Genomic DNA, 22,452 nt, shown 5'->3' on the forward strand with positions numbered 1-22,452 from the left:
TGTGTCTTTGAAAAGCTGAGAGTCAGATCGTGTGTGCAGGAGAGCAGAGATGTCTTCATGTTGTTTCATGTTCACCTTCAGCTGATAGGAGTTTTGTTCTGCTTTAACATAATAAAATAATATGAGTGGATCATGAATGCAAACTCCTCTTCACTGAAGAGGTGAATATTAGTCCACCTGGAGTCAATAAATACCTGCGACTGCTGCAGAGTCATTTACCTCTTTACTGAATACTGATTGTTCCTTTTTACCTGGAAACAAAAGCCAGATGTTCGTGGATGTTTTGGGGTTTTTCTGTATAAAAGAGGCTCAAGTAGTTCTTTTTATCATGCTGATGAAAACCTGAATAAAGCAGCTGTTTTGTGACTCAAACCTTGATCTTTTCCAAACCCTAACCAAGCAGTTTAATTGTCTAAACCTTACCAAACCTGAACCATACGGGTGGCAGATCAGGTCCTGAAGAGCCTGAGATCAGAAGACTCTTTCTGATCCTGTTCTGGACAATCTGGACTGTTGAAACCTTAACAACATATGTATGAAGGACAACACGAACAGGAGTTGTTTAAAAAAATCAATGTCAATTTTGTATTTCTTAAAAATGTACAAATGATATTTACATTCAACCAGCGCAACATACTGGTATAATAATGTACAAAAGAAAAAAACAGTTTGATTCTCTTGTCTCGCTGCCAGAGCACAGCCGATTTATCAATGCATGGGTTCATAATTCAGTCACAAATCGAGTCTGTGATGCCTGACGCTGAGATGTCACAGTTAATCTCAGCAGCAACGCAGCAATCAAATAATGTCCCACTGAGAAGGACGGCCACTGTAAACTCAATGTGATGAAGGATTTCATTAGTCTGTTTTCTCCTCGAGCAGAAATAAGCAACTCCATACAGAATAAAGTTCAGATTTACAGTGTAAAACAAGTCGGTGGTGATGGTACATTCCAAAATATGATCATTACCTGGTTGCATTTTACATATTTCAGATGTGGTCATATGCAGGACATGCACATGTTTTGGCTGAGCCAGGCACTTAGTAAAACTGATCTTACTGCAGACCTGTACAACAACTGAGAGACCTTCACTAAGCCCCGCCCCTTTTCCCTCTGTGCTCCAATAACCGTTGAGCAAGATTGACACCAACTTTGTCCTTTCCTGTTTCCTGTATGTAGATATGCTCTGTGCTCGGCTCGTCTATGTCGAAAAGAAAAACTCATTTCAAAGAGGTTAAAAAATGTTGCTTGGAGACCTGTAAACATTAGCTAATGTTAGCATAATGCTAGCTATCTCACTACATTGGTTGTTAGTTTTGTTAGCTAGTTGCATCTGATAACCAGGGCTGGAAGGTTCCTTTAAAAAGGCATTCAAGTCCAAGTATCACAATATTAAAGTAATGTAACCTGATTACTTTCTTTTACTTTTGGATTACCTCAGTATCAAACATGGTGAAATTGTTTAGCCAAATATGTTTTATGTTTTTTGTAGGTTTATTAATTGTGTGTCCAGCTATTCCTTCCTTTGTTTAAATTTATAGCCGTTGTAGGCCCAGTTGCACTCTTGACACACTAGCTGTATTTCTGTGTAGCTAACATTAGCAGTTGTTTTGCTGAAGACAGCATTTTCACACTTAACACTGTGAAGCTGTTCCCTTTTTTTGATTTAAACACAAAATAATGGAGATCTTTGCCCAGTGAAAGCCTTTTTCACTAGTTTTTTTCTGCTACAGTAATTGAATACCTTTTTTTGTATCCTAATTATTTACCTTTGTTACATGTTATCTGTTCCCCAAGCCTGCTGTTAGCTAACATTAGCAAAATAGTAGCTTACTAACAAACTAATCTACATCAATCATAAGCTAGCTAGATAATCTAATAGCTAATATTACAGAAATACTAGCTAGTGTGTATTCAGCGGGTTGTATAACCAGGAAGTAAACCTGGAAGCTAGAAAACCTTTTTGACTTATGCACCACGCAAGCAACTCTCATTGGACTGAATGGGTGCCATTTTTGCATTCAATATCTAGTTCCTTAAAATATATCTTTGGTTTGCTAGCATTTTGCTAACACTGGCGTATTTAAGTTTATAGACTATATAAGATACTTTTGACAGGTCCCACATCTTTCAACTTTGTTGTTCAGATTATATCAATGTACAGGAAACAGAAAACAGCTACCAAGCGTGCTTAACTATTATTGGACCACAGAGCAAAAAGGGGTGGGACTTAGGAAGAGTCAGTTCTGTTGTTTACATCGTATTTACTACCTAAGGCAAAAAAACAAAAATATGGCTTTTTCAAAACGATAGAAAATGGCCATTTTAAATAATTAATAAATGAGACTGTACAAGAAAACCAGAGTCACACACTGCAGAGGCTTTCTGGCACACAATCACATCAAGTTTTAGTTGGTTCAAAGTTTTTGTGCATCAAGAGTTCAAATATTCTGCATACAGACAAAACAGTTTGCTTGGATGTGTGGCTAAGACATCAAGTTGAGGAACCTGCTCTCTTCTGCAAGAGCAGTCAACAATGAGCTCATATCCCCTATCGCCATGTTCCCCGTCGCTGCGGGCACCGAGGGCAACGTGACTGAGTTCCTGGGCGTTGTCAGGCGAGAGGAATTCTGGGACAAGCTCTGGAGCAGGCCTGGACTCAGGGTTCCCGACATGAGGCTGGAGTGATCCCCATCGTCCAGCATGCTATCGAAGTCTATCTGCGCCTGCTCCAGTGCTGGACTACAGTCTACAATCCTGGACGCCTGGTTGTCGGCTGAACTGAGAGATACTGCATCAAAAGGAGGTACATTCACCACAGGAGAAACATGATGGTCCAAGTTCCTGTTGGGCTCAAATACTTGAATCTGCCCTGTGTAATACAAGGCGTTGTCATCGGAGTGAGGTCCTACAGCTCCACCACTGGGGAATTTAGAAGCTGGGTTAGTGTTACTTGGGTGCCTTGTTGGCTGCATCACCTTTGGCCCTGAAAGGTGCCTGTTTAGAGTTTTAATTGTTGTTGGTGGCCTTGGCTGGAGGTGGCTCTGATTCCCAGTTTGCAAGGGATTCTGGGAGGTCATGTTACAGTTCTTCTGATCTGAAATCATGATCTGTTCATCACAGTCTTCAATTTTAACTTGCACAGGCTGAAATCCAGCATCAGCAAAGTGCAGATCAACAGTCTCCATGTCGACTGGCTCCTGTTTCGTTGTGGTGTTCAGCATGCTCCCGCTGACCGCTGCTGTGTTGTTACAGGGTGGATAAGTGGTGTTACCGTTCTTATCATGAGGACTGATGCCTTCATTGAACCTGCATTGAGAGTTAATTCCTTCATTGAGATTTGACGACTGCTGCATTCTCTGCAGGTGGAAGTTTTCAGTATTTAGCTGTTTGCATCTCTGCTGCGCCATGTTGACAACATTTTGAATCATCTGCTGGTTGGAGCTGAGTTTGTTGTGAAAAGATCCAAAGTTCTGGTTTTGCTGGAGTACAGCCAGATTCCCTTGGTGTTTGGAGTAGTGCTGGCTGGTATCCACGTGTCCCAAAGAGACTTTGTTCCACTGAACAGGTAAGTTGGCCTTGCTGTCCCTTGGTGAAGATGGACACATCTGTTGTTGCTGTCCTGGACTCATGTTGGAGGTGTCCAACACTTGACTGGACAAGTTCATGTTCACATTGGCCATCCTTCTCTGATGGTACGACTGTTGCTGGAGATTAGGGTGTGCTTGGAAATTCTGTGGATTGGTTGGCTGTCTGATGTCAGGCAGCATCAGGTCTTCCTCTGGGATGTCACCTGTCACCCTCTCCATGGTGATGTTCTCTGAAATGCTGGGTGGTTGCAGACCTAAAGGGTAGCGGTGGGGACTACCATCCAATAGCAGACAGCCTTGTTGGGATAGCTGTTGGCGATGTGCTGCAGGAGGCGGATGGGGCTGCATGGTCACCCCTCGACTCAGTGTGCCCATGCTGTTGTAGCGCTGCATTTGGGGCTGGCTGAGATGATCTACAGCCACACGTCTCACAGGGTCGCTGGCTCTGCGGGGGATGTTAGATGGGATCTCATGGGGCATCAGACTCCTCATGGTGTAGCTGCTGTACTGCCTGGAGGGTACTTTGTTGGTGATGGAGGATTCTTGGGAGTCGCCACACAGGGCTGTGTGAATCTTCTGACACATTGGGTCCATGTATGGAAGAGGCGTAGGTGGTGCACCTCCTGTGGCAGCAGCATATTTTGCCTTGAGGCGGTAGTGCTGCGCTGGGGTCAGGCTGAGGGGGCTGGGTACGCCCCTTCCTCCGTACCCTCCCGCTCCTCCGCTGCTTCCTCCACACTGGCTGGTCTGACTGGACCGCCGTGAGATGTCGGCAGAGATAGGGTCGTAGGAGTCGGCAGAGCTAAGGTTGCTGGGGCGGTTGGCACCAAACTGTGAGGCCTGGCTTGAGCGCCGACTGGAGTAGCAAGGGGAGATGCCTGAGGAGCGACGGCTGAGGGTGTAAACTGAGCTCAGGGTGCTGGAGGTGCTGTCACGGCGCTCGGAAAGGTCTTCCAGCAGAGTCGTTTTACCAGAGCTCAGATCACCCAAGCTGGAACCAGGGAAGGACACCGGACAACCACCCATACTTGGACTCTCCAGTAGGGACCCTGTGAAAGAACAGATGAAAAAAAAAAAGTTACTTGATTTGTCACCAACTGACCCATCCTTAGTCTCACCTATTTTGCTCTGTGCTCCAGTAGCAGGTGAACTAGCTTGGTACCCAGTCTATAAAGGTTTAGGCATAAAACCTACTTGGATTGGGTAGCTTTAGGCAAAAAATACATCGGTTGGATAGGTTCAGGCCCAAAAACTACTTAAGATCATGGTTTATGGATAAAATAGACCCTTTTACAACATTAGACTTGCAAGAGTTTTGAGAATCTTGTGTTTCCTTCTAGACACAACCATATTGAAGTACAGGAAAGGAGAAGGTTGACCAAGGTTCCACCAGGTATCAAGCATGCTCATTATTGGAGCACAAAATGAAATACGACTTACGAGGGGTGAGCTTTTAGCATTGTATTGTATTTTGATAAAGAAAAGAGATATTTTACTCAATAGTTGGAGGAGACCAAATCAGAGCTAAAAGGAGAGTGACTATCGGGTGGTGTGTTACATGTCTACTCACCGCTTGCTGTTATGGGTGGGAGCTTGGTGCCGAGGACCGGGGGTGTTGGGTCGCTGGCCCACTGACACGAGTCCCTCACTGTCTTCAGCTTCTCCTTCTTCAAACGCTCCAGGCGCTGGCTGGTGCTGAGCTGCTTGCGGAAGTGGAGACCCACCACCGCAACCCCACCGGTGGAATCTTCACAGCCCAGGGACTCCACAAAGGGCAGGTCCTCCAGGGTGCTGAGATCCCCCAGGCTTCCCCCGCTGTGCGCCGCCATTTCTACTCCACTGTCATTGTTGGTGGCACTGCCAAGTGGTGATGGTTCGCTGCTACATGATGACTGACCGCCAGGGCTGGACTGATACATCTGGAAAGCGAGGATGGAAAGAGGTGGAGAAGAGAAGAAAGAGCATGAGAGAAGCAGAAGAGACACGACTGTTTGTCCTAAAAAACAGTTTTTCTTTGCAGAAACAAAAGTGGAACAGTGTTTAACATGGCACGAAGAACAGTGAATCATTGAATCTTTTATCCTCCCCCGGCTTAATTGTAAATAATGAGTGTTTTTTGGGATGGGGGTGAAGAGGTGGGGGTGCGCCGCAGATTACAGACTGTCTTAGTCTGTCTGTGAATTAGAAATGGGCAGGATGAAAGGCTGGTTGAGCCCGAGCCAGAGTGCCAGGCCAATCATCACAAGATGTGATCACGTTCTTTTTTTTTCCCCAAAAAAACTGAACTCTGAGGGTGGAGGCTTTGTGAACATTTAGGTGAGTAAGAGGCTCTGCTTGTCACAGTGTCTTGTTTCAGTTAGATTTACAGTAAAAACCCTTTGAGATTTTCTCTTTTTCACCTGCACAACTTACATTTTTGGTCTTTCCTTTCTTCTTTGGTAGTTTTATGCACTTTAGACTAGAGAGAACAAATAAACAAAGCCAAGTGCCAGATGAAGACATAATGACTAATATTAGATATTTTCCACCTCTTTTAACAGGAAAATAATGGTTCTATATATCTCTGAATTAAAGGGATAGTTTGAGTCATTTAATGTGGGTTCTAAAAGATGCTTATCCACAGTAAATGTATTACCTACAGTAGATGATGGTCGACACGCCAAAAGGTAGAAAGAGGAAGAAGAAGAAACTGCTGTTAAATAAGCAAAATATCACCTTCTCTCCACAGCTGCTGGTCTACCGCTGTTTTGATCTGTTAGTTTATTGTGTTATAGTGTGACTTTGGTGAGTCCAAACTATCCTTTTAGAGCACCAAAGTCACACAATAACACAAACTAACAGACTGAGGCAGCAGTGAACCAGAAACTCCTGTGTTCTACCAGGTAAAATTTGCCTGTGGAGTTTGGTTGAGTGACAGAATGCAATATATGGCTTATATAATGGCGGTTTCCCGTAATATAAAATAAATAAATATTCTAAATATAGCATACACTTAAACTGACAATGATCTTTTAATTAGCAAAAATACCTTTTGTTGCCGACTCCATTCACAGCAGTTCATGGTGCCCAAATCTACTTCTCCAAACCGGAGGTGTGCCGACCACCATCTACTGGCTATCAATAAATACCTCATAGAAACCCACGTTAAATAAACTGAACTATCCCTTTAACCCTGAGCAGTTTCCTCTCAGACTCTAATATATTCGCTGCTAAAAAGCTGTCTTGATCACAGCTTGATGGTTGGCTCTGTTTGCACAGAGCGCCAGAACCAATTCCCAGTGTTTGAATATTAATCCTGCAGCGTCTTTTATCATGTTCGGGCTCTGACGTGTGTTTGATGGGTCTCCACTGTAGGTTTAAACTGCCTGTGTGGAGGAAAAGTGACGTACACGGTATCACAGATGACATGCAGAGTGAGTGGAGTGCAGGAAACACAAGATCCTGCTGCTGCAGCTGATGATGATGAAATGAAGAGGTGAGTTCATACAAGAACAGTTTAATGCCAGAATGTTAAACAGTATCTGACAGCTTGAGTACATGAGTCAGTAGTTAATAAGAACATCATTTTCTGCATTTAATGCACAATACACACGTGTGCAATACATGCAATTTTAAAAAACTTGTTTGTGTTACATTGCTGCCAGATTCAAGAGGCAGCAGCAGAAGTAGCGCTTCCTGCCTTGTTTTTTCTTAGTCATGATCTCACTTTGGAGTGATTTGATGGAGTAAAATGGCGAGAGATGTTGAAAGATGGCAGCAAATGGTGAAAGATGGTTTAATAACAGACTGGTGAGCTCACCTCAGCAAGGTCTGTCCATTACGAAAGTCAGAAAACAGAAAGAAATTGAGACAATCAAGTAGCAAGCAGGAGAAAGGTTAGCACGTTAGCATAGTGTCTCTATTGACAAAGAGTAAAGTTAATACTGTAGTTATCAGAATCTGCACTTATTGTGGAGAATTTTATCTTATTTCGGAGCGAGCTTACCACAGAGTTTTCCGTCTTGATGGATTTGACGTGCAGGTAGTCCTCCACGCCTCTGGGGGAGCTGTTGTCCGATATCTTGTCGTCCCTCTGGATCCTCTCTCTGTTGCCCGTCTCGTTCTCGCCATTCTCCCTGGGCGCCGGCGGCCTTGGTGGCAGGTCGCTGCGCTGTTTCTTGGTGACGTGGGCCTCGGGGCCGTGCACCGTCTTCACATGCTTCCTGAGAGAGCTGGGGTCTGTGTAACGCTTCGTACAGCCGGGGATCTTACATACGTAGGGTTTCTGTGGAAACAAAGACATACAGGTGATTATTAAATTTCTATTAAATTAAATTGGTCTGTGGCTGATAAATAAGATTTAGGGATGTTTGAGGGCCTCGGTGGTTGAAAGCATCAAAACAAAGAGTTGTTCAGACAAGTGTTTGAATAGACGAAAGAAGAATCGACCAAAATCATAGACTGAATCAAAAGCCACTGGTAAAATTTGAGGGCTGACCAGTTTAAAGTTTTAGTGCCTTATGGATGATCAAGAAAACTGTAATAGAAGGCAGAACCACTTTGTCTTTTTCTTCTTCATCATTGTCTTTTTTATCAACTTTTCTCTTGTTCATCTTCGTCGTTGCCTTCTTCCTTGTCATTGTCTTCATTTCCATTCTCCTCCTGCTTCTCTGTCTTCTTCTTTTCTGTCTTCTTGTATGTCATTTTCTTCACCTTCTTCTTTCTTTTTGTCTCTCCATCTACTCCTTTTTCTTTATTGTCTTCCTCAGACCCAGCTGATGTCCAATTTTTACATCCTTACAGATGATGTTGGAAACTGTTCTAGAGGGCGATACCTCTTCATCGTCTTCTTCATCTTTCCATTTTTCTGTCTTTCTTCTTTGTCTTCTCTGTTTTCCACTTCCTCTTCTTCTGTCATATTTTCAGCACATGTCCAAAAAGTTTTATTCCAACTAAAATGCTTTGAGGCATGAAAACACACGTCACTTTATAGCGTCCATGTAAACAGTTGAATATGAATCTCTGATGAGAATTATTTTAATTGGGCTGAAGAAATATTGCTCTGAATACAGTAAATGTTGGCGTGCAGGTGCATGTATACAGTGTGTGTGTGTGTGTGTGTGTGTGTGTGTGTGTGTGTGTGGTATGAGCGCCCTCGGTGTGTGAACTCCCTCTCTGCAGCCCTGCTGATGGATAAGCAGCGAGCTTCCTGAAACGCTGCCAGGTTTCATTTTCTCCTCGCCGTCTGCAGGTGGTCCCTCTCGGTGGGGCGGGGAGCGGGGGAGGGTGGCGTGCATGATTCGCCCTAATGCATTGTGGGCCGTCGTGCTCATTATGTCTACACCTCATTATTTACTCTCAAATGTCTGCAGACATGCGCGGGGGGACTACAGCGACACACAAACGTAGGCGTCCACACCTGGATGGAGGCAGGAATGAGGTTGAAGTGTTTCATCCCGACCGCGTCAGTCAGCTGGCTCAGACTTCAGCTCTGAGAGAATTTCTTATAAGAAAGTCTGTGTGAAGTTTCAGTGAGTGAGAAAGGTGAAAAGTTTTACACACCTCGTTGGAGTGTGTCCGGTTCTGGTGTTTGGCTCGGTCCGAGGCGTTGGAGAAGGCTTTGTTGCATCCTTCGTGCTCGCAGACGTATGGTTTCTCTCCGGTGTGGGAGCGCAGATGGGTTTTGAGGTTCTCCAGACGAGAATAAGCCTTAGAACAGCCCTCGAACTGCAGAGGAACAGACAAGAACACAGGCTACTGTCACTGACCCACACTGACATATTTTAAAATTGTGTAGAGAAGAAAACTTAAACGGATAGTTTGGGGTTCTGCTAGCATGCCTGCTAACGTGAGTCATACGTATAAGTCATATAATCGTGACACCCCTATGTGGTAATAATAAAAAGACTTTGATCAAAAATATGCAGTAGTCAAAATATTTCTAACCTCTTGGTCATGAGGTATTTTATTCTTATTTTCACATGTAAAACTACAGATGAAATAGCTGCTGTAAGATTAATGTACTTATATAATCTGCGATGAGTAGAAGAAGAAAGAAATCTTCCATCCTGCCATCCCAGGGGTGTGTGTTTGTGTGTGTTTTACCTCCAGTATGTGACGTGTGTGTGTGCAGAAACATGTACCGGTGTTTAGAGAGAGTGTGAGCGGCCGCCCTCCGGGGGCCTATGGGGGGCCCGTTGGGGGGCGCCGAGGCCATCCGTTACCCACCGTGCACTTGTGTGGCTTCTCCCCCGTGTGTCGGCGCATGTGAACCACCAGCATGTACTGAGCTTTGAAGGGCTTCTGCTCCCGCGAACACTCCTCCCAGCGGCACACAAACTCCTTCTTCTCTCCGTGGATGTGGTCATTATTGATGTGCTGTGGGACACACACACACACACACACACACACACACACACACACACACACAGAGAAATGAGTGTTTTTCTGCAGAGAGTTGTCCACTAAGAGGCTCTCATGTTGTTCTCGGTAGGGTTTCTCTGTAGAAATCCATCTTATCAGTGTAAATCTCAAAGGAAGGCTGCAGCACAGTAAAGTGGTACAGTCCCACTAATTAGGGCCGCATAGATTCTTTATATGTCTTGAATGAAAGAGTGAAATCCAAATATTCTCCTGCAATGTAAAGTGAACTTTTTTCTTGCTAATACTGATTATTTTTTTTCTTCTTAAAGCAGTTTTCTCAGTTTAAAAAAAGTGAATTTACACGGCTTTTTCTTGACACTTTTTTGACTTTATGTCAACCCACCTGGTAAAATATTCTGCTCTACAAAGGAAAAAGGCAGTAACATCATTTTTTTGGCCATTTTTGTGACATCCTTTGTCATGTGGACAAATATCTTCTCTCTGATATGTTTTATTTTGCAGAAAATAGGGGGTCGTAATTACAGAAACTGCAAAAAGCTGCAGAGAAACCAAATGTGTGCACTATACGGCTATGTATAACAACAGTATAGAAAAATCACTACATCACATGACTGAACTTTGCTGTCAGACAGACTTTTCTAATGGGAAAATGCTGTTATATAAGCCAGATTTCACTCTGCAAACCAACCAAACTCCATTGACAAAACCTGTAATTTTCTCTCACAGGACACAGGAGTTGTTGATCCATTGCTGCCGCTATCTGTTAGTTTGTTTGTGTTTTTGTTTGACTTTGGTGTTTTAAAGGGTTAGTTTGGATTCACCAAAGTCACACAATAACACAAACAAGCTAACAGATAGAGACAGCAGTAGATAAACAACTCCTGTGTTCTGTGAGGTAAAATAAGTCATTGATGTTTGGCTTGTATGATGACAATTTCCTGCCAGAAGAAGGCTGTCTGACATGAAGGTAAAGTGGTGATTCTGATATTTTTAGGTGTTTAAAATACATTTTGCTGCAGTTCGGTGCTCCTGCCTCATACAGCCACACTTCAGAACATCTGAATCCAAAGAGAAACCCCATGAAGCTCTGCCATGGAGAGGACAGGAAGTGATGGAGTTTATGGGAAATGTGGTCTTAATTTGGAGAGAACAATAGTACTGTAACAATACTGCTGGCGGTGATCTGGACCACAGCCTCACCAGGAGTCACATCAAAGCTTCAGAATCTCGTCCACAGAGGTGGTTCATGTGAAAATTTCTTCAGACAGAAACAAAGTTTACTGACTGATGGACAGCGGCCTCCCTCCTCCTCCTCCTCCTCCTCCTCCTCCTCCTCCTCCTCCTCCCCCCTGCTGAGACCCTCACTAATCCCCCTCACCCCCGCTCCTCTTTTCTCTCTTTGCTTCACTGGAGGTGTGGAATGCTGCAGACGCTTTTAACCAAGACTCTGCTTGTTGTGACGGGAAGAAAAACTGAAACTGATGTCAGATCGTCAATCTGGCGACGGTTTAAGGATTTACATGCAAACAGAAAATTCAAAGGTGCTTTTCTGATCAGTGTCCAAGTTTTTCAAGTGTCCTTTAGAGATGCAGAACTTGAAGACGTCATTTCAACTCAAGGTCCACTTACTGGAAAACGATTGTAAATGTAACTCGAGTAGCAGCCCAAATCCATTTCTTAGCATCACCAGATTGTATCCAGATTGATTTTATAAACTAAAAACAAACAAAAACCCACATGAAATTTAGATTTTTACAAGTTTTTTGCAAGTTGCGTTTGGACATGGATTGCAGTGTCAAAGTTTCTCAGACTTGCCTCACTTTCTGAAAATGTCCCAACTTTTTAAAATGTCTTCATTAGTCCAAATATGTCCCCACTTTACCCAAATTGTCTCAACTGTCCAAAAAGTCCATCTTTTATGTAACATGTAACAAATGTCCCTACTTCCTCAAAGTGTCCTCACACCCTCCAAGTTTCCCAACTCACCAAAAAAAGTCCTAACGTATAAAAATGTCCTCACATTTGAAAACATTTGAAAGACACCCCTGCTTTTCAAAACTTTCCAAAAGAATCCTGACTTTCTTATATTTCTATATTTCTTAATGTCCATTTTTAAAAATACCAACTCAAACATTTTTTCTTTCCTTTTATGGACTTCGATGTTCTGATTTTCCAGATAATATAAATAATACAGGACATTTACTTGTATTTTCACAGTACTTTTACTTCAGTAAAAGGTCTGAATACTTCTTTAAACACGGGTAATAATGGAGTGAAAGACACTTAAACCTGGTTAAAGTTGTTGAAAGTATTTACCAGCGTCTGTTTTCTAGTGTGTGGACGTTTGTTGTGTTTGTAGTGCGTACAGTGTGTGGACGTTTGTTGTGTTTGTAGTGCGTACAGTGTGTGGACGTTTGTTGTGTTTGTAGTGCGTACAGTGTGTGGACGTTTGTTGTGTTTGTAGTGCGTACAGTGTGTGGACGTTTGTTGTGTTTGTAGTGCGTACAGTGTGTGCAGTCATAAATTATCTCAAATAATCTGGTTTCAAGATCCAAGTTTTAAGGTCAGATATTGTTTTGTTGTGATTTGTTTATCCAGAGTCTTTCATTTCTGCAGATTACAGGACATGTTGTGTGTGTGTGTTTTTTTGTGGTGTGAATGTGTGTTTTCTTTCACACAGACAGACAGACACACACACTTACGTGGACCAGCTGGTCCTGCGTGTCGTACTCTTTGCTGCAGCCCTCCCAGTGGCAGTTGGTCTCGTAAACGGCCTCCGGCTCCTGCTTACACTCGTCCCGATCCACGTCGTCCTTCAAGTCCAACAGGCTGCTGTGATGGTTCTGTGGAGAACCCAAAAGCAAACGCACATATAATATTCTGTATTCTGAAAGATTTTTATCATTAATTTCCCGCGTTGAGCTGCACAGTTTTCTTCCCCTCAGGGTGTGTTCACACCGAGCACATGTGGAAGAGTTTAGAGCCTAAAATACAGCTGTTAGTTCAGCTGTTTGTTCACATGTTTGAGCTGATACGAACACCAGAGACAGTAAATTACAGATCTGACGTCCATGATGCTTCAGTACAGTTAAAGAGGCTGGAATCAGATTTGTTTTGACAACCTGCACCACAAAAACACACACGTGACTCCTGTTTACAACTGCTGCTGCCGCCCCTGTTATTAGACAGCGTGAACCTGAACGCACCGAACACAGAAATCCCACGACGGGATCTTTATGTTTCAGAGAGGAAGACTGCAGGGTCAGGAGGACAAAACGTTTCTGCTCCAAGTTTGGTGACAGCAGCCTCATTCTAACCTTAATCCTGATCCAAATCTGATCCCAGCCCTGACTTTCAGAAAAGTGTTTTTCCAAAATTATCCCAACTTTCCCGAAACATCCCACACTGTTCTAACTTTTTAAAAAACGTCCAAACAATATCTCAATATCTCAATATCAATAACTTTCCCTTCCAAAAATGTTCTGGCTTTACAGAAAATGAATCACCTGTCAAAAATGTTCCCTTTTTTTCAAAATAAACAAAAAACTCACCTTGCAAAATGTTTCTAAAAATGTCCTTGATTCCCCCAAGTTTCCCAACTTTCTTTATGTCCTCATTTTCCAAAATGTTTTCACTTTCTGAAAATGTCCTAACTTTTGAAAAAAATCCTAATTTCTGAAAAAAATGTCCTAACTTCTAAAATCATGTCCTAACTTTCCAAAAAGTCTTCATTGTACAAAAATGTCTATATTCCAGACTTTCCAAAGACACTTTCCATACACGTCATTTTCCAGAAAAATCAACACTTTCCTGTTCCATGTTCAAACTTTTTTTGAAATGTCTTCACTTCCACAAAAATGTTTTAAATGTGACAGAAATTTAAAATATCTCAAACTGTCCTCACTGAGACAGCTGTATATGAGCACAAATGCACATGTAAGACAAACATTGACACCTAGCATGTCCCACCCGGCTTCCTGTATGCCTCCACCAACACAAAGACACACACACACCTCCACACACACACACACACACACACACACACATACACACACAACGTGCTGACTGCAGCATGTTTGTCTCTGCCCCACGCACGCTATCTTCATCAATTCTGGTGGCCCCAAGACGACTGCGCGCTCCGCCGTCCCCATGCATCAACCCCAAACCTGCCTCGCTATCGGAGAGGAGCCGCAAATTTGTCAAAAGAAAGAGAAAAAGGCTCCTCAGATGACAATAAAGCCCGGCCAATATTTCATGAAAATGAAGTGCCGTGGCACAGTTTACAGTGGCCGGGGAGCGGCGAGAGGAGGGGAGCCCGGAGGAGCCAAAGCTCTCATCATGTGGAGTTTTTCTTTCATCTGACACGCCTTTTACAAGAGGGTCACGGGAGGCTGCGGCTCCCCGGGGCCACGAGTCACGCTGCGGAGCGGGACACAGAGGAGCGACGGCAGGAAAAGACAAACGGGAGGTCATCGCTTCTTAAAAAAAATGCACCCACTTTACTAACATGTCCTCATTGTCCAAAAGGTTCCATTTGTTCTACAAAAAACGCCCTGCTTCTAAAAACTGTCCTAACTTTATCATGAATGTCCTGACTTTACAAACATGTCCAAACTGGATTTACTGGCAGTCTCCAAACTTTACGCCCTTGCTTGTAAAAACTGTCTTCTCTGACTAACAGGAAATGTCCAGACTTTACAAAAATGTCCTCAATTGCTTTCCAAGAACACTCTCGTCTCTCAAACCAGTCTTAACTTTTCCAAAACGTCCTGAAGGCCCCGACTAAACAGGAAATGCCCCAATGTTTGTTTTCTACAAACACCCTCGCTTCTGTCCTCAGTCTGTCCTATCTTTGCCCTTAGACAAAGTTTTGACTCTCAAATGTCTCCATGTTCCAATCATGTCCTAACTTTACACAAAAAAGTAAATGTTGTTGCACAGTTTTCTCACTTTCCAAAATGTCCTCTTTTATTTATACAAACTTCAAAAATGTCCTCATTGTCCAAAAAGTTGTGTTTGGATTCCAAAAATGCCTTGACATTGTTTTGACTTTGAAATTGCTTTAAAATGTCCTCATGTTCCAGTTTTATCCCGACTTTCCAAAATGCCTTGATTTTCCAGAAAAATGCTTTAAAAACTTTAGAAACAAACAAAAAAAAAGTTTCGTTTGTCCAAATAAGATGTTCTCACTTTCCAAAAAGTTACGACTCCTGTCCAATAAAACTGTCAAATTTGAAGTTTCTGAAAATTTTCTTGCAAAGTGTTTTTTCTTACCGGTGAACAAGGAGACAGCGGCCTCAGTCCCTCTGCTTCGGTCTTGACCTTTGACCTTTTGGTGATCATGGGGTCCACTGTGCTGCTGACCGCTGAGTCACCACTGAGGTTCTGAGGACAAGAAAGACAGAGAAGATTCAGCATTAAAATCTGTCTTTATTTTATAAAGAAAGTTGTCTGAACCTTCCCATGTCCTCATCGACCTTTCACACACACGTCTGTCATTTCAGGCTGAGTCACAGATGACTCGACGAGCTCGGAGAATAAGAGAGAAAAAAAGTTTGGACATTGTGGGTGGAGGGAAATGATGGGGTCTCCCTCTAAGCCGTCTCTCCCACCGAGAGTTTACCTCCGCGGGGACGCTGCTGCTGCTGCTGCCGCACACGCTCATCACACGTGCTGAGGCCGACGCCGCAAATCAAAACACCAGAACGGCGTGACCGAGTGAGGAGGAGGAGGGGGGGGGGCGACATCAAAAGAGATGATGGCAAACTAAATCCACTGTGAGAACAAACAGGGAAGGAAAATGGGCTTCGGTTTGGGCTACGCAGTTGCTTCAGATGTTGCCAGTGAGAAATACCTTGAGGGCAAAAACGGGGGTTTCCTCCAACCAGACTCCTCGGAGAAATGATGTGAATCACAACAGGAGAGCGTCAAACACACAAACCTCAAATACTTAAACCTCCTAACAATGTGAACATTTAAACGTTTCAGAAACACACGCAGAGCGCGAAGTGATGCTGTCAGCTCATCATTTATATCCTGTTGAACATTTGTGTGAAATTTTGTCATAATTAGCTCAGAATTCCTGAGTTATTGCCAAAAAATGTGTTTTGTGAGTTTGAAGTTTGAAGAATTTCTTTAGAGAAGCTGCTCCGTATTTCAGGACAAATATGTGATAAAAGACAAAAAGAAGTCAGTGTTAAATGTGTGTGTTTACCTTGGACGGCAGGTCGCTGTTGTGGGCGGAGGCGGGCAGCGAGGAGAGGCCGAGGCCCGGCTGGCGTCCGGAGAAGGTGGGCGGAGGCTGGATGAGAGGCGGCGTGTGACCGAAGGCGCTGAGACCCCGCTGCTGAGACAGGAGCTGCTGGTACGCCATGGGGTTGATGGGGTGAGGGAAGGGGAAGGACGGGCTGTGAGGAGGAGGAGGAGAGAAGATGAAGAAGATTTAGTGTTATTTCTGCTGAGGAAAGGAGGAAGTGTGGAAGAAAAGAGAAGGCTAGGGAAGGAAATAAGGATGTAGGGAATTAAATAAGAAGGTAAGGAAGGAAAGTAGGAGATAGAGGTCAGTGGAGAAGGAAAGGAGAAAGTAGGAGGCATGAGGAAATGAGGAAGTAGGGATTACAACAAGGGGGTGAGGAAGGAAACTGAAAGGCAAGTGAAGAAATTAGGAGGTACAGAAGAAAAGAAAAGGTTAGGGAAGGGAATGAGGGTGTAGGAAGGAAGACAAGGAGCTAGGGTAGGACATATTTGTAGGTAAGGGACAAAAGCAAGGATGAAAGGAAGTGGGGGAGGTAGAAAAGGGAGACAGGGAAATTTAAGGAAAGGGGAAGTAGGAGGAATGAGGATAAGGATGCAGAGAGGAGAACAAGGAGATAGGGAAGAAAATTAGAAGGTAAGGAAAGAAACTAGGAAGTAAGGAAAGGTAGTAGAGTTAAGGAAATAAATTAGGACAAAACAAAGCTGGGAGGAAGGAAAATAATGAGTTAAGGAAGCTAAGGAGGAGATACAGGAGGAAAGAGGAGGTAAGGAAATATAAAAAGGAGGTAGAGAAGGAAAAAGTGAGTTACCTGAGTCCTCCGACCGACAGGTGTCCGTAGGAGCTGCTGGCGGCCGAGCTGGATCGCGAGTTGTTGATGTAGGCGACCAGCGAGTTGGGCGAGGTGCGGATCATCGTCTGGAGGTCGATGCTGGCGTCCGACAGCGGCGAGATGGACAGGGCCCTCTTCCTGCTCAGCCTGGGCGTCAGTCTGGGGCTGGAGAACCGTGACACTGAGGACACACAGGTGAGACCGCCAACATTTACATCTCATATATCATTTGAGTCGGCTTCATCCAAGGAACCAACTGTACAATAATACAATGGAATCAATACTTCTACTTTTACTCGAGTATCTGTACTTGTACTTCTTGCTGCTTGTGACTTCAGTTATCCACTAGATTTCTTTGGTTATTTGTTAAAGGCTGAAAATGCTGCTTGTCCAAACCTGCTGAGATTTTGCGCACAAACGTCTCCGCAGATCTTCTAGTTTTAACGTGACAGAGGTAATAAATGCTGCACGTCCTCCGTCCCGACCTCACGTCTCTTCGCATCAGATCCACAGACGTCTCCGTCTCCCCTGTGAGACTCTAAATACTCTCAATCTAAAAGAATGTCTCCTGAAATCTAACGAGTCACTCCTCACTTTGTCGTCCTCTTCGGATCGTGTCATCCGCTCGCTCCGTCTCAGGGACTGAGGAGGCAGCGGCGTGATTGATGCGGCCGTAGCCTCCTGGTGACGCCTGAACCCCCGCGGACGCAGAACGGGTCTGTCAATAAGAGCTCCAGATTGATTCACAGCTAAACAAGTTGCTCACAGTGATGGAAACTGAGCCTGGCAGACGATTTGATTGGATAAAGTTTGTCCCAGTGACATAAATTTTAGCAGCTTTGAGGTTTGGCAGGTTTAGTTTGATTACAGAACACTAAAACCCGACTTCCTTCAGAGGATTTCTAAATATTTCCTGCCTTTTCTCTGTTTTATGTAATTATGAACTGAATATTTTGAAGCCTGATTCCAAAAAAGTTATTCTACAGACTGATTGATGAGAAAAGACTCCGGCGTGAAGCTCAGAGTGGAGTTTTCACCGTGTGGCGAAGAGTTTAAATTTCAAGTCGTTGTCTGAATTTACATTTCAGAGCTGAGATCGATCAGATCGCTCTGCATACATTTCCTCGCAGTTGAAATCAATTCTCTGTAAATTGCCCTCATTTAGCATCGTGAAGCACACCCTGGACCGCGTGATGTTTATCTGAAGTAATTACGGGGAATTATTGTGGGGAGATTGATTAGTTATGTCTGAATCTTAATGGGGTCGCCACATGTGGGCAGATGTCAGAGCTCTGCCGGCTTTCATGCAGACGGGTTCTTTGTCCCGAAGGTGTAGAAATCTTCATTTTCCCCAGAATGAAAACTGAATTTTCTACTTAACAAACAGCTTAAAGAAAAAAACCCCTCATCAAGTCATTTTTTTTTTTATCATTATTGGGTCATTAAAAGTTTAATTTTTTATAATAAGTGAACGAAACAGTGAAAGTTTATCTCAACTTTACAGTTAATGTTCAATCTGAGTGTTTGGACTTTTTATTCCCTGAGCTTTACCTCTCAGGCTACAGGCGGCCCTTCTCTCTAATTGGTGGAAGATGTACTATAAAAAAAAACATACTGCAAACAACTATTTGCTACTAGAGCAGGGCTGCATGATGTGGTAAAAAAGTCATATTGCAATTTTATTGACTAAAATTACAATCACAATTTTCATGTTCACTGCAAAAGCAACCTGTTAAAATTGTGACAGTGTGATTTTTATTGAGGTCTGAACTGAAAAATCATCTGCAGAACGAGAGTTTTAGGTCAGATTATCCCTGCAGCGCTACAGAACCTCATTATAACGACGTCTTCTCGTTTTTCGTGAGTTTTATTTTGTTGAAACTGGTGATGATTATGACAGCACGTTTCTATCACAGATAAAAAACAAGAAACTTGTTTTCCAGCTACTCGTTTTATCTCAGTGCATGTTGTCACCAGGATTCTTTTAGACGTGCATCAGCTAATATTAAAATATTTACTTATCTATAATTCCTAATTGAAATATTCACCCTGAGTATTTTTGTTTTTAGTTATTTATCCTGTTACTGTGATGCACACTGACTGACAAAGGCCTCACAGACATTAAAATGTCTCCATAAACTCTGGCGCTCTTGACATTATGACAATCTCTACTAACCATTTTACGCAGAAACCGTTTTGGTGGGACTCAGACTGGAAGCCAGACCACATCTGGCGTGGATCAAAACCTCACTTCCTGTTGCAGACAGTCAGAAAACCGACCGGTTCCATTCCTCCGACGTGTCTAATCTTCCCCGCCGATTAATTCTGCTGTGTTTGCTTTGACTGCCGTCCTTAATGACGGGGGGCTAAAAGGTTGTTTCTAAGCCCGTCCTCCGCTACAAATCTGTAACATATGTTATCTGTTTAGAAAGCGGCGCTCTGAGACGTCTTCATCCCGGGGACAGACGGAATTTGAATGATGAGAGAACAAAACCACAGAAGAGAAAAACATCAGCGCTCATTTCTCGGGGGATGTCTCCGCTCGGGAGGTTTATTACCACAGACGTTACCGTTCTGGGGGCGGGTGTCACGGGACGCTAATTTGGACATTTAAGCAGCTAAAGTTGAGGTGTAGCTCAGGGTGACGGAGACGGCGGGGTCGGGGGGTGGAGGCGGGGGCAGGTGTGGAGGATCAGGTGTGTTTTTTTTTTTTTGTTATCGGAGACGGCGGTGGCGGCGGCGGCTCGTATTCATCTCTGTTACTTCCTCTCACCTCAGGGGAGATGTGTTTATTAATGTGCCACTTCCCCTGATAAATGGACCAATGGAAAAGCTCGGCTCGACTCGCTCCTCGCCCGCCCCCCTCCTCCTCCCTCCTCCTCCTCTCCTCCATTGTGATTTATATCAGCAGTGGGAGGGTGAGTGTGTGTGTGGAGTGATTTGGAGAGTGAATGAGTGTGTGTGTGTGTGTGTGTGTGTGTGTGTGTGTGTGTGTGTGTGTGTGCAGCCCCTGAGGCTCTCGGTGCCGCTGTGGTCTGTAAGTAACTGAACTGTTTGAAACCAGAGGGCTGCAGGTTCAAACGATGCCACAGCTGCTGGGAAACAGAAGAAGAAGAAGAAGAAACGCTCTGAGCTCGTTCAGTGACTCGATCTCTTGAGCAAGGCATTTAAAGGGTCATACCGCTGTTTTTATTTACATTCCCTGCAAATCTGCTTAACTTCCCCTGTGATTAAAGGTAATAATTCAAAATTCATGCTTGCAACTAAGTTCTGTCTTTGTATGAATGCTGCAAAAAAAAACAAAACTCAAATTACAGGCAAAACTGTGGAGGTTCATTTCCACCACTGAAACAAAAAATATCCTCATGATGAATCAAAATTGTAAGATAAAAAAGTCAAATAAGAAAGCTTGTTAGCTAGCTTGCAGTCAAAAGCCAAGACAACTCGACCCGACACAGTTAAAACAAACTGATTTTCTATTTCCTACTTGTGATAAAAGTATTGCAATATTTCTATATTTGCAGTTTTATGAACTGGCAAAATTCCCAGATAAAATTTCCTCCTGCTGCAGCTTCACTTTAAAAGCATTTAACCGGCGAAACACAAGTTGACGTTTATTTTGAAGTATTTCCTGCCGATCAGGACCTGGTTCTACAGACGTGAACTGTTTGAACTGCTGAACTTGGAGGAGCTCTGAGAACATTTTCTGGTTTCCAGTGTTCTTGGTCCCTTCATGCTGATATAAGCTCATAAAAATAACAATTTTGTGATGAAGTGAAAATTCTGGCCCTGATGACGACTGGACTAAGTCATTATTTTGTGAAAGTTTCTCTTTAAAATGACTTCTGGGATCTTGTTGTTTTTTTTTAATCACATTGGCAGAAATGGGCTCCTGTGTGTCTGGACTCAGATGATTAACACATGATGATAATCTGACAAAAATAAAAACATGGAGGAAAATGAGAGGAGTAAAAATCAAATGTCTGCAGCCTTCCTTCCTTCCTCCTCTCCAGACATGTGGAGGAGTAAAATGTTCTCAGTTTGTGCCACAGTTTCAAATAACCAAACACACGCTGCACTTGGCAGTGAGGTGGTTTTTCTCCTCGCAGCCTCGTCCAGCAGCTCCACTGAATAACTTAACAATGACATTTTGGCGAGACGGAGCCAAACGTGCTCCGCGTTTGTTTTGGCCTCGGCGCCTGCACAGTGTTCAGGACGGCTGCAAACTAAGTTATGACAGCTTTAGTGAGCCCGGCTGGACGGCTTCACGCCGCTGGCAGCCAGCCGCCGCCGCCGCCGCTCTCAGCAGCGAGAGTCTGGCCTCCGACACCACAACACAGCAGGCTCATTCACAACCCTGCGCTCTGTGTGCTGAACCTGCAGACGAGGTTTCGACCCAGGCTGACCGCGCGTTCAGACACCAAGCTCTGCAGCTCGCCGCTCTGTGACTGCCGAAATTCATCTCTCTTACAGGCCAGTTGGATCTTTGGAGGTTTTTACCTTCCTGAAGGAAAGTTTCCAAAACTTTTCTCCCACATGGGTCTGTCCGTGTAAAGTTGCATTTTTAAAGCTGTTGGAAGTTTGCATTAGAACTTTTTATCTGCAGGTACAAACCAACTTGGTCAAATATCTGAGCACGTCTGAGGCTGCATGAAGACTAACCTGAGGTCGACAGTAAAGTCTAATGTTGAGAATTGAAGTTGAAAGGTCAAGAATAAAGTTGAAATGTTGAGGTTCACTTTGAAGGAACTGTTGTTGGCTACAGAATTTTCTTGTGTGTACAAAGTACTGAAAGAGAATGAGTTCCAACTTTCCAGAGAATTCCAAACCATCATGCAGCGTTTTAGCTTCAGTAAGTCTTCAGTAACAGACAGCAGTGTCGACACCTGGCTGCTCGCTGTGCTCTGCCTCATTCACACAAGTTATAAACCTGAATGAGGAAGAAAACGGCTCAATCAGAATGAGCGTGATTGGTTCAAAGACGTCTGTGGGAAGTATCAGGCAAACAGGAAGTGGCGCTTCACTGGAGGAGCAGAGACAGTTGAAGTTGGCATGTGGTATCAGACAGATGACGTTCCTCTCTCTGGTCTTCATCAGTTCCCCTCCTCCATCAGTCTCCCTCTCGGACACGGTTACCCTTTTAAGGTGCAGAACGAAGCGGCGGATCAAAAGCGGGCCTACACCTGCTGCGACCCGATGTGCCCGGCGATGGCGTTCACTGGAAATGTCACAGCGGCACAATAAGTCCTGGTTGTTTATGGAAAAGTGCTGGCTCAGGGTCGGCGGGGGGAGAAATATTGTGCAGCGCGCGGCCGATACCTGAAGGCCCCTTCGGCCGTTTGAAGTACTTTGACATGAAAAATGTATACAAGCCTTTTTTATTTATACGCCTCTCCTGTGATCTTTGTTTCAT

The 22,452-nt window shown here is 43.9% G+C and overlaps 1 protein-coding gene across 1 annotated transcript in view; it reads right to left on the reverse strand.

The window, feature by feature from the left end:
* Positions 1-1,901: 1,901 nt before the first annotated feature.
* The window catches only part of LOC146304979 (zinc finger protein GLI2-like), a 70,679-nt gene continuing 50,128 nt past the window's right edge, over positions 1,902-22,452 (reverse strand). Inside the window, exons 6-14 of the mRNA XM_084713514.1 lie at positions 17,019-17,220; positions 16,169-16,361; positions 15,229-15,339; positions 12,657-12,797; positions 9,799-9,948; positions 9,133-9,297; positions 7,577-7,855; positions 5,162-5,510; positions 1,902-4,640 (exon numbers count right to left, since the gene is read on the reverse strand). Coding sequence (XP_084569640.1) covers positions 2,488-4,640; positions 5,162-5,510; positions 7,577-7,855; positions 9,133-9,297; positions 9,799-9,948; positions 12,657-12,797; positions 15,229-15,339; positions 16,169-16,361; positions 17,019-17,220 — 3,743 coding nt within the window. The 3' untranslated portion in view covers positions 1,902-2,487. The remainder of the gene's footprint in view (positions 4,641-5,161; positions 5,511-7,576; positions 7,856-9,132; positions 9,298-9,798; positions 9,949-12,656; positions 12,798-15,228; positions 15,340-16,168; positions 16,362-17,018; positions 17,221-22,452) is intronic.

The sequence above is a fragment of the Lutjanus erythropterus genome, chromosome 24, assembly GCF_056507025.1.
Source record: "Lutjanus erythropterus isolate fLutEry1 chromosome 24, fLutEry1.hap2, whole genome shotgun sequence".
NCBI lineage: Eukaryota > Metazoa > Chordata > Actinopteri > Lutjaniformes > Lutjanidae > Lutjanus > Lutjanus erythropterus.